The 14,788-nt window shown below is 29.6% G+C and overlaps 3 protein-coding genes across 9 annotated transcripts in view; 1 reads left to right on the top strand and 2 right to left on the bottom strand.

The window, feature by feature from the left end:
- The first annotated feature begins 266 nt into the window (after positions 1-266).
- LOC108730025 (tail-anchored protein insertion receptor WRB) lies at positions 267-1,927 on the top strand. Its single transcript, XM_018459474.1, has 4 exons — positions 267-495; positions 751-916; positions 1,130-1,197; positions 1,541-1,927. Exons 1-4 carry the CDS (start codon positions 427-429, stop codon positions 1,727-1,729), a joined length of 492 nt encoding a protein of 163 aa, XP_018314976.1. The 5' UTR covers positions 267-426; the 3' UTR covers positions 1,730-1,927.
- Positions 1,928-2,812: 885 nt separating this feature from the next.
- Positions 2,813-7,327, bottom strand: LOC108730028 (carbonic anhydrase 2). 2 transcript variants are annotated; one of them, XM_018459483.1, is made up of 8 exons: positions 7,056-7,327; positions 5,565-5,661; positions 4,486-4,653; positions 4,248-4,407; positions 4,063-4,168; positions 3,478-3,517; positions 3,290-3,414; positions 2,813-3,014 (listed from the first exon to the last, which is right to left on the bottom strand). In XM_018459483.1, the coding sequence occupies exons 2-8, from the start codon at positions 5,650-5,652 to the stop codon at positions 2,847-2,849; spliced, it is 855 nt and encodes a 284-aa protein (XP_018314985.1). In that variant the 5' UTR covers positions 5,653-5,661; positions 7,056-7,327; the 3' UTR covers positions 2,813-2,846. The 2 variants fall into 2 exon arrangements, with proteins under 2 accessions (XP_018314985.1, XP_018314984.1); XM_018459482.1 differs by having other exon boundaries at positions 3,290-3,517.
- Positions 7,328-7,665: 338 nt separating this feature from the next.
- Positions 7,666-14,788, bottom strand: part of LOC108730026 (serine/threonine-protein kinase 11-interacting protein) — an 11,245-nt gene continuing 4,122 nt past the window's right edge. For 4 of the 6 annotated variants that reach the window (XM_018459476.1, XM_018459475.1, XM_018459480.1 and 1 more), the window contains 13 exons: positions 14,399-14,477; positions 14,042-14,216; positions 13,852-13,987; positions 13,633-13,782; positions 12,976-13,053; positions 12,284-12,419; positions 11,920-12,044; positions 10,784-10,921; positions 10,343-10,524; positions 10,124-10,221; positions 9,641-9,843; positions 9,197-9,501; positions 8,481-8,988 (listed from right to left, as the gene is read on the bottom strand). In XM_018459476.1, the coding sequence (XP_018314978.1) occupies positions 8,794-8,988; positions 9,197-9,501; positions 9,641-9,843; positions 10,124-10,221; positions 10,343-10,524; positions 10,784-10,921; positions 11,920-12,044; positions 12,284-12,419; positions 12,976-13,053; positions 13,633-13,782; positions 13,852-13,987; positions 14,042-14,216; positions 14,399-14,477 (2,000 nt within the window). In that variant the 3' untranslated portion in view covers positions 8,481-8,793. Of the gene's footprint in view, positions 8,021-8,480; positions 8,989-9,196; positions 9,502-9,640; positions 9,844-10,123; positions 10,222-10,342; positions 10,525-10,783; positions 10,922-11,919; positions 12,045-12,283; positions 12,420-12,975; positions 13,054-13,632; positions 13,783-13,851; positions 13,988-14,041; positions 14,217-14,398; positions 14,478-14,788 lie in introns of those variants that run through there. The other 2 variants (XM_018459478.1, XM_018459479.1) reach the window with 2 other exon arrangements.

Below are 14,788 nucleotides of genomic sequence, written 5' to 3'. Positions count from 1 at the left end.
TGAACTCGCCCTATGTCTTTGAGTAGCAAAAACTAGGTGCTGTGATTGGCAGAGTACAATAGCTTCGTGCGCCCTTCGTTTCGAAATTAACAATTTGTAAAAATTGAGAATCGTCGATACGATTCTCTGAAAAATTGGATCGATTCCGAAAGAATCGAGAAATAAAAAATCGAATTAAAATCGATTTTTCAAGAGCAAAAAGAATCGATTCTCGATGCATCGATTTAAGAATCGGCATCACTAGCATACTCTGGTGGTCTCTAGCCTACGATGCGTTGCATTTGCGAATCTACACGTTGAAAGATGTGATTTGATTTTTTTTGAAGATATATGTAAGTATACATATATGGAACACCAAAAAAATGAGGCAGAGAAGTTAAGAAGATAAATATTGCAAATATAGGTTATATTTTTCACATCACACACATGGATTTACTCGTGATTTCCACTTGGATTTGTATTTTGGATAATATTGCGCCGTTTCTAATTAAATTTGTGAGTATTCTGGAAAAATTTACACTTGCATTTTAATATTTAATTTTTATTTAACTTTTATTGGAATTTGTCATCAAAGACGATTGTAAATCTGATGAATCACTTTTTATTTTATTTGTAAATCTTTCGAATATTTATGTTAAAATTGATGAAAATTTGTTTGTATTTGTATTCTGATAAATAATATTTAAAGATATTTAAATTGTATCAAACTATGTGCTCAATAGCTTAATATTTTGTTGTTATTAAATATAGGTTTTATCACATGTACTTGCGCAAAAGAGATATGACATTGAGCTGCGAAAGGAATTGAATAATTTGAAAGAAAATATGGCAGGACTCTCCATGGTGGATGAGTTTGCCAAATGTGCCAAGCTCCAACGTCGATGCAATCATGTGGAAAGTATTCTGAAAGAAAACAGTGAGTTTTTCCTCCATATTTTATCGAATAAAAACTTGTGACAGATTATCACTCTAAAGAACGTCCATCTTATCAATGTTGGATTGAGGAATTGATTTTTTTTACAGCAATAAGATGCATATAAGATTGATATAAGATTGTTTTTTTATCATTGCCTGTTAGTCACAAATTTTATATATACCTGAATTTGTACAATCTTCCCTTTTTTTATAGTGAATCAACGATTAAATAAAAAAATAAAACTGCAGATGTTGCTAATTTATAGTTTTCGTGCACTGAACGTACGTATATTGTTTGCTTAAACAAGTCTTTCAGTTTTTCACTATAATCATATTAAATTACCAAATTATGATTATGAATTTTTTTCATATGTCATACATTAAGATAAATCTATTTTTGCATGTTATCACATGAACTAAAAGAACAGTTCATGATATATTTCACTATTTTATTGATCAAGTAGTGACACAAGAAAGAATTAAAATATTTTGCATATATATTTTATAAGATGGAAAATTGATATAATTTTTTCCTTCTGTCATAATTCAATATGATTACAGCAAAGAATTAGGAGTCTGAATCCTTATTCTTTTTACTCTTTCAAGCTCTATATTGCTTTTTCAGGGTACATTAATATTGTGGTTATGGTATGTGTATAAAAACGAGCCAGTTATTATTCTCTCAGAGGATGTGCTATGGCCAATCCAGAATTTTTTGAGTTGGCCATGCCAGCATAAGAATGCTATTTCTCTGTTAGCATGGCTCGTGATCACCCGATTAGGAGTATCAACATGCAAAAAACTTCATATGTGATTTAATAAGTTGTTATGTAAATGATTAATCTATAAACTTATTATGAATTCTATAATTCATAATAGTGAGAAAGAGAGTAGTTAAAAATACGGTAAATGTTCAGTATAGCGCCCCCACCTTCGATTTTCCTGTAATTTTGTAAATTTGTTTTTTTATTTTCATGTATAGAATATATTCCGAGAAGGAAAATTGTTGGACAAATTTCATTTTTTTTTTTATTTAATTTTAAAGTTTTTTGATGTCGGTAAGTTGGAAAATGATAATTTAATAATATTTTACAACTGCGTATGCTCATTAATGTTGTCATTTATTAATTAAATATCTTTTTAACCTATTAAATATGAAGTTAGACAAATTTTTATTGTTAACAAATAAAAGACAAAGTTTAATTTTTATTAAAAGACAAAGTTTAATATTTTCTGCTTTAATTAATTAAAAGTCCCAATTTTCTTATATGATTTATATTATAGCAGAGAATAGCAGAGATAGTTCATGATCCAAAATGTATCTACACATTCTCTGCTTTAATTAATTAAAAATACGATTTTTCTTATATAACTTAAATTATAACAGAAAGTTTATGATTCAAAATTTATATCTTTTAAATTCTTTTTATGTGGATTGAAATTTAAATATAACATTTCTTTAAAATACTTAATTTATAACTGAACTGATATTAAATTGATATTAATTGATATTTAATTAATAAATGACAACATTAATGAACATGCGCAGTCGTAAATGATAACATTAATGAGTATGCGCAGTTGTAAAAAATATCATTAAGTTATCATTTTCCAACTTACCGACATTGGAAAATTTTGAAATTAAATAAAAAAAGAACGAGACTTGTCCGACAATTTTCCTTCTCGGAATATATTCTACACTTAAAAATACACAAATTTACAAAATTACAGAAAAATCAAAAGTGGGGGCGCTGAACATTTATCAAAAATACTTTGTATTATGTATTTAAAGGGAGCTCTCTATCTTGTGATTGAACTCGAATAATCGAGTGATCTATAAAAAAATGAATAAACGAATTTCGCAACAAGAAATATTTCAGTTTTACAAGCTGAAAGATAAAAACAGAAATTATCGATTTTCAATTATTGTATTACACCCAGAACCAACTTAAATTTGTAAAACCATGTTTGATATCTTTTGTTGAGACTGTTGAGTCTAATCTTCTAGTATATATTTTACGTTGACCGATATCTTGTAATAGTCTAAAATTATCACCCAAAATTCCCTCGCCGTTTGAGAGTCTCCGGAACATGTTTATCTATGATAAAATAGATAAATAAATTACATATAAATGTAATATAATATATGAGTTTACATATATGTATATATAAGTCACATAAATATAAGTATTATATATAGAGACAGTACGCGGCTATATGATATCTCCTTATTGAAAGTGAATTATTTCGATTATTTGAAATAATAAAAAAATTGTATCATTGTTAAAAAATTGTTTTAAGAAAGAGAGGAATGCTAAATATATGTACTTGTGTGTACTTGTAATAAAACATGATTAAAGTGTAAGTAATATACCTGACGAAAGGATATTGGAATTGGATTGGCGAAAATGTTCCAGGTGACTACTTCACTACAAGGCGGAGTTGTGAGAGATCCTTTGTATGTATAAAAGACATCGGTGTTTGACGGTATTAGAGATGCTAGAGTGAGATACATAGTGACCGACAACTCTGTATGTGCCCATTGCACATCAGATAACTTGCTTATAAAAGGTTGAAGACGCTCGTTGTCTTCGTCTTGCAACTGAAATTAAAGCATGTAATTATACTTAGACATAGAGCTTTCCTCGATTTTGTAAATCTTTGGAATTAAATAAGTTTTTGATAGACTTTTATTTAATTTTTATTTGTAATTTATAAAAGTACTTGGGTATATTAATTGTGTAAAAAGATACTTATGTATATACATATATTGTTAGTGGGATTGAAGGGGTAGCATATGTAAACGACGATTTAAAGTTTAAAGTTTTAGTCGAGATAATATTTTTCACAATAAGTACGTTCTTTACAGGTTTTAAGTTAGTAGCATCAAATCAAAGATTTAATTAAATTTGGGGGGATTATTATATTTCAGATTGATTAAATGTTGAAAGACCAAAAGTAATCGGTGCGGTCATTTCTGAGATAAATTAAATTTATCTAAAATACGCGTGTGTGCGTGTGCGTGTGTGTGTGTGTGTTAGTCTAACATCTAACTTTGACCGTAATTAGCGCTTCGTATTTATAGTTGATTTAAAGAACGATTTTTGTGCGTGTTTGCGTATTGCGTGCGTGCGTACGCGTGATTACCTGGAAGAAAGAAGCTATTACAGCTATACCATCCTCGTGTTGTAACGCATTCAAAAAATTGCCATATGCCATATTGTAATGTATAATATGCGTTTCCATTGAATATCTACGGATATTGATCTCTTATTGCTATGATTTATTCTTTATTATTTATTTCAATTCGAACAAATAAATACGACTGTTACCTTATACCGTTTAGTACATGTTCGGCACCTCTATTATTTTTTAAGCCCCAATGAAAGTGCACTTCTTCCATTTCAAATGTTTGATTTTGCAGCATGCCTCCGAATATATATGGCAATGTTCTATATACTTGTGTCGCATTTTTGTCTATACTAAGTATAACTAACAAAAAAGAGATGTGTTATACATTCTCTTTTAAAAAGTTTAATGTAGAATTATGTGCGACTCAAAAATATTTACCAGTTTTTTCATTATTTTTTAATAATTGCGGCATTGGAAGAAAATCATGATAACCAATCAGTTCGAGAGCCGGAAATGGTTTAACGATCGCCTTTGATGTACATATAGCCACTGGTGATTGTCGTTTTCCTGCGCATGATTTGCACTTCTTCGGCCACAAGTGTTGATCTAAAAAAAAAACATTAGAATAACATTTTTCTTTTACTCACTAATAATCCTTTAAGGCCTAATGTACATAATTATATATACATTCATTTTGAGTTCTTCCTCTAACGTTTTATTTTTATACTGCAATAGTGTCTCTGTGTTCATATAATACTCTTAATTCGTCACACTAGCTGAAATTAGGCTTGTTGTTTTAACAATATAATAATATGTAACAAAATAATGGTAGTCTCACTAAACCTATACTGTTATTGTGATCGTTTGCAAAGCAATTCACTGGCACTTAGTTTTGTTAAATATATTATTTACGAAATGCCGGTAAATAACAAGTAATTTTTATTTTCTTATCTATGTTACCTTAAAATACAAGAGTGATTCTTCATGTTTGTTATTATCATTATACGTATTCAATTCTGTAGCTGGAACACATGTATAAATATGAATGTATACATAATTATATATCTTCAGGAAATCTTGATGATTGATCTTCTTGATGATTAATTCATAAAATTTTTCATCAGATGCATTTTAAAGGATCATATATATTACGAAGAAAAAAATTTTACTCAAATCACGAAATCTTAAAAAAGGTTATATATGCGTTAAGTAGGCTGCTATTTACACAATCATCATTTGAATATGAATAATAATTATAGAATCTCATTAATTTGTAATTATTTGTCGATCTCTAGATTTATCGTTAGTCTTTACACGGGTTTCACTGTTTTTAAGTAATCTTGATTTATATGGATTATAATTGTTTTCAAGTGCTTATCTTATTTCCGAATTAATTTCGTCTGTTATTTAAATAAAGAAGAAAAAAAAGAAAGGAAAATTGTCTACGATTCTTTTACAGATTTATTTTATATATTAAATCGCGAAAAATAAATCGAAATTTGTAAAACTTGTCATACCTCTCTTACTGTATCCAAAAGCATGGATGCCACAGTGCGGTATTACGATGAGAATGAGCCATGCTGTTACAATTTGTAGGATACGCATTTCTAAATTCTTTTTGTACAAAGATTGATAATTATTACATGTGTGAATGCGTATATAAGAATATTACAATTTATTCCTCATGGAAAAAATCTTTGCTGAAAAATTCACTGAAATTTTGCTAAAATTGTTCCAGTATTTCTCGGAACACTTTTCAACAAAATTTTAGCGAAATTTAAATACATTTGAAAACAAAATTGCATATTTTTATACAACAAACACAAGACTGGATCTTGAATTGATTTTTACAATTTTTCTAAACAAAATTGTACTAAAAAAATATATCTCATTTATTTTCATCTCAGAATTCAATTTTGAAGATTCATCGATTTCTTTAAAGAATTATTAAAATATGGGCCGGTATTTTCATAGTCTTTCAAGACCGTCTTAAGTAATGTCTTAAGAAGCTAATACGGCTCTCTAGCCGGTATTCATAGTCGGATCTTATATTTAAGACGGTCTTAAGTACAGTCTTAAGATGTTATGAACCAATCAGAGGGCCGCATTTTAGCGACTTAAGACATTACTTAAGACTAAAGACCCTTTAATCAGAAACTGGCCATAAGGATTTCGTCAAATTTCTCCAAGCGAGAAAGGAGTATAGGCTATCTCACTCTTCCACCAATAGCGGTGTGTATACATGATGTACACACACTGAAGAGTGAGATAGTCTATACTCCTTTCTCGCTTGGAGAAATTTGACGAAATCCTTATGGCCAGTCTCTGATTAAAGGATCTCTACTTAAGAACTTGAAATAAGAACCGACTATGAATATCGGCCTCTGATTGGTTCGTGATATCTTGAGACCGTACTTAAGATGGTCTTAAGTATAAGATCGTCGGAATGAATATCAATAGATGAAAAATCTCATAATGCTCCTCCTTTTATTCTATTCTATATTTTAATTATTAAAATAGAACTAGAAAAATACAACTCCACCGCATCCATATGGTAACAGTTGCAGTATGGTGTATCGCATTCGCGGCAAAGTATTAGAGAAATTCAACAAACTGTTTCGAAAACTTTTTGAAAAAATTGTAATAAGTTTTTAACTAATTTTCATCATTTCAGAAAAACTTAGAGAAATTTTAATTAAATTTCAGCGATTTTTCATTAATTTGCTTGAAAAAATCATCCGCAGCAAATTTTAGCAATTTTGCTAAAAAAAAATATCACTTTCAGTGAAATTTACATGAAATTTCAGTAAAATTTTTCCATCAGGAACATACATATATAAATGTTACATTATAAAATAATAACTTTCCTATAATTCTTGCCGTTTGTCTTTGTTATTTTACGCACACTGATCATTTTTTTCCTTTTTTTGTTACAATGCTTAGGTCAATTATATCAATACTACCCTCCGTATTACTATAAACTAAGGTATATGTATTATAAATCATACCTTCTATAAAATATATACTCGAAACTCTTTGATAGATGGTTACGAAGGAATGGCAAACGAATGGATAACTGAAATATCGATACTATCTAAGATATGGAGAACGCGGGTACTTATTAAGTAATTTGCAGTAGTGCATATCATTATCAATAGCATATGTCGTAATCTTTCAAGCTACAGACATGACTCGTAATACAAAAGTGTAGCAAGATGTTTCTTCCATTACAATAATGTATAAAATGCATTAAAGTAGGTCATTTTATTACAAGGTCTGTTTTCTGTAGCTCAACTAGTGTACACTTTTGGAACTTAAAGTGAAATAGATATATGTTTGATATTTAGCGAAAACGAGAAAGAAAGTTTTAATGGAGTCTAGTGCAGGATTAAAAAACAGACCTTACATTCGTGTTTGATGCTAATAGAAAATGATAATAAGATGATGATAATAAAGAGATAAGAATCGAAAAAGTATACTTTAAGATTATAATTATATTTATTTATATGCTTTGTTTTACAAAATATAAATTACAATATCCTCGCGATATAAATATTTACTAATACCTGAGTATCTTGCATTTATTAGAAAATTCTAAATATACATATCACAGTCAAGACATTTATAATCAGAAATAATTAATAATTAAATTGCCAAATATACAACACAAATTGTGAGAAATTTATACAAAAAAGACTGCATGCATACAATATCGTTTCAGAGAAACTTTGGCTCAAAAGTTAATACAAGGCAATTCTAACGAAAGTATTTACAATTAAGTTATATTTACAATAGTTCTTGTGTGTAGCACCATTGAGAACCATACTTTTGATATTTTACTTATAATTTTGTCATTACTTTCTTGTTCTTTTATTAAATCTTTCTTGAATGTTAAATTCGTTCAGGTTCTCTCATCGAGAAACAATTATTTCTTCATATCTCCTTTGTATCAAGATATCTTCGCGTTTTTAGACTGTGCAAAATTGATCAACTCATCAATTTAAATCTATTACAAACCACATATCACGTAAATTACGTATGTTAAACATATTATATAAAACATCTGAATTGTGTAAAAATGTAAAAAAAAGAACATCTGTTAAAATGTTAAATATTTTGAATAAAACATGTTTCAATAAATTTTTTTTCTTTAAGTTTAATATATATATATGTATATATACTTTCTTTAATTATACATATATCTGGATTTCTCTCTATTTCGTTTCAGCAAATCAATGGCTGCATTCAACAGAGAAAACTAATCAGTTAGCGCTTAGTGATTCTTTAATATAATTGGTTCCTACACTTAGATCCAGTGAAGAACTAAAGGCAAGAATCAATCATTTTAAAGAATCACTAAGCGCAAACTGATTAGTTTTCTCTGCTGAACGCAGCCACTCTCTTGCAATAGATAGGGCATCGCATGTTTTTTTCCTTTGTAGTGGTTACTTTTAATCTACTGGATTTTCTAGATATAAGACAAAAGTTTATTGAACTATAATCATGGTAGAATTAATAAGGCGAAGCACTTCCGTGGATGCGTAGTAGGAGAGTGAATTTAGGTAATATTTGATTGGCTGTTCAGTAATAACCAGCGCTACTATACGCAGAAAATTGCATATTGGAGAACATTTGAGTGGTTATTTCCAGTATTACTGTTGTCATTATACGCAATGCTTCACCATTATTAATTCCACCATGATTATAACGTAAAAAAACTCACTAGAAATTTGATTTGTCTACTGTTTAAGCTTTCTCTGCATTATCTTGTGTTATGCGTGTTATTTGCAGAGGTATCGAGAATAACTTTTCCCACGGAGGTTGAATAGAACTTATTACGGCCTCGGCAGCACCAGAAGAGACAAATTCCAATGTCCAGCTTTCCTCGAGACCCGCAATTTCATCCAAAAAATTTAAAGTTAACCAAGTGTCACAATGTTCCTAAAATGATTACATTATATTTATATCAGTAAATGTACATTAAATATGCAACGGATAATATAGAAAGAGATAATGCAAACGACTCAATTGTAAAACATTTTGCACATATTGTACTTCTAAGATTACATAAAGCGCAACTATTTAAAAGCATTATCTCTTTCTAAGCTTTATAAGCTATAACTAATAGATATTATCGAAAATTACTGACTATTCCAATCAAATTGCTCATAGCTTGCTCTCTAGTGACCAAAGGCACTTGATCGTTGTCTGGTATAAGCCATTGAACATTGTCCTTTAATATCACCAGCGCTGCACCCGTCAGAATCAATCCGGATAGTTTCAGCTTGATAGCGATATTTTGATATTTTAAGATTGCGGAGGAAAATATTGCTAATAATCGTATGATGTCCCCTGTCTGATAATTGACAGTATTCGTTAATATGTTGTGCATCAAAATACTGTAACGCTCTGGAATAGAGAATTCCATTTCGCAGCTTGCAGGCAACTGCAAATCTATCATCAGAGGCACATCGTAAATAGAAGGAAATAGAAGGAAAGTAAATTACATCGTCAAATATATTTATATAAATATACTTGAAGTCTTACAGTCAATTAAAATCAAGTCTTACCTACTTGTTAAAACACATTTTACCTGTGATATAAAATAAAAAATTTGATGTTCTTTGGAAATCTTGCAGAATACAAAGCAGGGTAATAGCGAGATGCTCTTCGCCAGCTTTCCCAGACTGTTGTAACTCAATTAAAATACCTTGTTTAAATGGCAGCGGTACGAAAGATCTCAATCTGTCCGTCGTCCAACTGATTTCCTTGTGAAGCCAACGCTGTGGATCTTCCCTGTTACAAATTCCTTTCTTCTTCTTTTGTTTAATTTTTTTTTAAGACTAAAAAGTTTTCTCGCATGTTTAACAGTAGAATAGAAAACCGCATAAAACCAGATTCTTCTGTTAGTTTCAAATTAACTAAAGACACATAGTGTATTAAAGTTCGAAAAATTAAAATAAATAAATCTTTATTGATATTTTCATTAAAGAACACACTAAAAAGTAGCACCTTATTTTTCTTAAAAATTTTTATGATTTTGGACATTAAAATTTATACCAAAGTACGAACTTACCCTTCTGAACCGTCGATCCTAAGAACATAAACCTTAGACGTTGACAATACTAAGCATCCAGAAAATGTTTCTTGCATAGAATGCATCAAAATGTCGGCCTATACAGATAAAAGAAAATGAAAAAAAAAAATGTATCCATTCTATAATTCAATCTAATTCAGATTTGCCATATATAATTAATTAAATGAGATATAATGAATTATATTTCAAGCTGGATACCTTGAGAAGAAATACGAGTTCTTCGTTCTCATGCTCAAATACATTCAGAATGATATGCAGTTTAATTCTATGATCTACACTGCTAAAATCAGTATAGGAATATTGCACGTTACTGCCAAAAAAGTTTGATGCCTCTTCACCTTTCAAGGTTTTGCTGCCAATTTTGATGCTCTGTAGCAAGCCTAAAAATAATACACAGAGAAATACAAATATAAAAACATTAATTATTAATTATTAATATCACAACGTAATATCTAATGAATATAACTAATGATAATGATTAACATAATTGATAAACAAGATTGAAATCATGTTCATATCATTCAAAATAAAACTAATGCAAACAGAAGCAAAATATTTGCTCATTTTATTGACGCGACGAAGCGCTTTCAATAGTGTCGAATAATATATCATTTGTTCAATAGAATTTGGTTATTTTACCTCCCAGCATCGATGTTAAGTTTGTCATAGGAGCAAATGCTATTTCCTTTTCGCCATCGCTACTATGGGATTTCGTATCAATGTTCGATTTGACCATTTTATTTTCATATGCCGTGCAGATGCTGTCTGTTAACGAGCCTGTAAATAAAATTAACTTTACATCATTACTTTATTTCATTAAAATAAAAATTGACACTATTTGTAAAAGTTGTAAAAGATTACATAACTGCATATTGAAAATAGCATTAATTTTTATTTTAATGGAATAAAATAATGGCGTAAGGTTAATTTTATAGATACAGTTTATACATATAATTTGCTAGAACAACTTGATTATAAGCATTTGTAATACATTATAAAATTCCTTATTTATTATACATATATTATAAATAATTATTTTAATTTCTATAGAAAAAAGAGAAACTAAATACGTCTAAGATCTAGCTTCGACCGGTATAGGCTGTTGAATTTCTATTAATTGTGTTTCTCACATTGTACGGTCTAAAAATAAAATTCTTATTGTCTAAATACATGAGCCATGATGAAATTAATATCGTCATTAATAATTACTAAGGCAACCAAAATATGTATAGGGCATCTTTTTTTTATTTGACTAATAAAGAAATAAACTAAATACAAATTTATTTCATAAGAAATTATGAATTATTTTGAGCCATATATGTTACAGCATATTTTTGCATATTTCACACACAGCATATTTTTGCATATTTCGCCCACACATGCACAATATTTACATATTTTATCTATTTTTATTGTATATTTCACATCGTTTTCTAATTTAAGTTTATGATTACGTTATTATAAGTAAAAAACTTAATTAATATTTTGAAAATTTTGCGATAAAAAGTAATTTTTAAATGCATATATTCCTTTCTTTAGAGCATTTTTTCAATTTCACAGAGCATATTTTAGGCGCTTAAAAAGGGATTTTTACAGCATAATTTTAGGATATATTCCTTTCTGTAAAGCATTTTTTCAATTTCACAGAGTACATTTTAGGTGCTTAAAAAGAGATTTTTTACAGCATAATTTTGCCCTAGTAATTACACTGTTAAACTTAATTGATTTAATAATTGTTCGCAAAGAAAGGCACACAAAAGACGAAGAATACAAACCCGAAGAACTACTTTCTGTCAGGCCTGTCATGATCGGCGTTGCATCTGGTATTGTTATTAAAGAAGGAGCGATTACGGTACGTTTTTCCTCCGTTGAGCGTTTGCGACTTGGTGTGATGTTTGCCCTGCATCAGTGAATATCATTGAAATATCAACATAAACAATATGACAAAAAGATGATGAGATCATGTATGTTTCTGTTTCTCTTTTGATATAAAATTGTATTAATAAAGCAATTCTATCTAACTCGTTTCTTGATGCACTTGTCGTACTTGTATGCAGCTAATCTGCATACAAGATGTTAAGTACCATAAACTACAAGTATCACTATAAAAACTGTAATAATAACTGTAAGCAAACTAACTTTAGAGTTTCATCTAAAACTTCTATGCTGCTCTGGCTTGGATTACTGAGTATCTCTATGTCACTCTCGTATTTCTTCATCAGGATATTTGCAGACGGTGTTGACTCCCTTGACTCATCTAAACTCGTCGCTGAACCTGATGACGATGATGAATATCAATTCAAAAAAAGAGAGATAAGCAACACATTTTGTTGTTATATTTTCTGAAAATTGAGAAAGAGAAGAGAATGTGAACCAAAATTAAGAAATCTCATGTATAAATTAAATGTGTGCATTTCTCTTATAAATACATCACATCACGCTTACAAAAATGAAAAGTGGAAATAGGCGCTTTTATAGCACCGAAGAGAGAAGCGTTAAAGAAATTATTATTACAGAATAAGATATAAATGACCATACTTTTTAATGTATAAAAAAAGATTTAAATCTATCAACCGCAGAGATTTTTCTTTTTTAATGTCGAAATTCCATTTAGATAAAAAGACAAAAACTAAAATGATTGAATATCGCATATACGAACGTACGCACACACGCACGACGGCTAAATTGATTGATGGGAAATATAAAGAGAAAGATGAAAAAGAGAAAAGAAGAAAAACAAAAGGATCAAGAGGAGAAGAAAAAGGAGAGAAAAAAGCAAAAGGAAGAAATAGGGAAATGCTGTAACATAAATTATTTTGGCTGAAGCTTACAGCAGACTTGAGCTTGGGTGTGAGAGTCGGAGTACACCAGAGAAGTGGTGACGGATTTAGCTCCACCCTCCATTCCACCTGCACCGGTATTAGTATGTTACAGTTCCCATAAAAACGTAGTAAAATGTCAAACGCGTTGATCAGTACATATGTAATATATACATATTAACATACACATCAACTATTAGACTGCATTCATTATTATTTACTCGATCAGTCGGTTAAGGATTTATTTTCTTTTTAAGATAAAGTTAAGTAATATCAGGCCAATTTTAATGTGATTGTTTTGCACAAACTATACATAGTGATTCGTAATTCAAAGTAAAAACGATCGTGACATTCAGTTGTGTATTTTTGCAGCTTTACTTTTCAGATGAATAAAAAATTGTAACATTCTTCACTATTATTCTTCCTATAATAATTAAAATCTTTTCGCTCTGATTTTTTAATGCTTGTGTCATAAAAATTGAAATTCTTGACAATTAATACATTGAAATTCAAGATTGTAAAATAATATTTTGATACAACATTGCGAAAAGAATCGCAATACTGTGTCAAAAATCTCGTACAGATTGTGCACTTTTTTAAACAAATTTGCTTTATCTAAAGAATTCTATATACAGACAGAACATGACGGTATCACGTCGAGGGACATACCAATACTGGAGAATGACTCGGAATGTGCCAGGTTGAGCCTTGTTGGATTGTCTGTTAGCTGACTCTTTGCAACTTGGTTATCTACATTAGATAGTGTCTCTACTTCAATGACCAAGCTGCTGTCGCAGGTAGGGCACTTGATTTTTGTACCTGAAAGAACCATCATTTTCACAATCCTCTCCAAAAATACAGAATCTCATCATAAAACGTGAAACAAACCTGTCATCGATTTAATAGCGAATGTCACATATAATTCCGGATCCTGTGAGAATTGTGTCGAACATTTCATGCACTTGAAAATCTTGAGCAGTATCGGCCGCATCTCGATTTGATCGCTAATTGTTGTTACAATTTTCTAAAAAAAGTATTGTTGTAAACTCCAAAATCGTATTTAAATGTTTCTCAGTACCTTTGCATCATCTGGTTGTGTAAAATATCGCCTGCTCTCCTTATCTTTCCTAGCAGTGTCAAAAATAATGTCAACTGTGGGTGGATCGCTTCTGCCTAAGACGCAAGACAATAAGGAATTTGTTGACCAACAAAATTTGATTTTTCCAGTAATTGCATCTCTTTCTTTAATATCTCTGCAAATATTATCACAAAAACTTCATCTTAATAATAATATATTTAAAAATATATATATTAAATTGTAAAACTATTTTCGACAATCTGCCATCTTTACTTTTTCTTGTAAATAATTAAAAACGTTTGAATCTAATGCAATTCCAATTGTGTTATAATTATTTGCAGTGAAACGGTAACTTACTCCGAAGTTATTACCAGAAAGACATTCTCCATCTCACCTTCATTGATCCTTTTTTGAACAATATACAAATCTCCAACTTCTATGATAAAAAAAATATCAACTTGTGCGCAATGTTAATGTATTCCCTGGTGAAAAAATTTCGCTGAAATTATTCCACGTTTTGGAACATTTCAACGAAATTGCTGAAAATTTGCTGAAATTCACTAAAAGTGAATTTTTCAGCTAACATACTGAAAAAATCTTTGAAATTGAACTGAAATTTTTGCTGAAATTTTTCTAAAAATAAATTTTTCAGCTAAAAATCGCTGAAATTAAACTGAAATTTTTCTGAAATGCTGAAATTTTGTCGAAAAGTATTCCAAAATGTGAAATAATTTCAGCGAAATTTTT

Source organism: Mycetomoellerius zeteki, unplaced genomic scaffold (assembly GCF_001594055.1).
Source record: "Mycetomoellerius zeteki isolate Tzet28-1 unplaced genomic scaffold, Tzet1.0 scaffold827, whole genome shotgun sequence".
Classification (NCBI taxonomy): domain Eukaryota; kingdom Metazoa; phylum Arthropoda; class Insecta; order Hymenoptera; family Formicidae; genus Mycetomoellerius; species Mycetomoellerius zeteki.
Note: the sequence above shows the minus strand (reverse complement) of the source record. Positions and strands in the feature narration are given on the sequence as shown.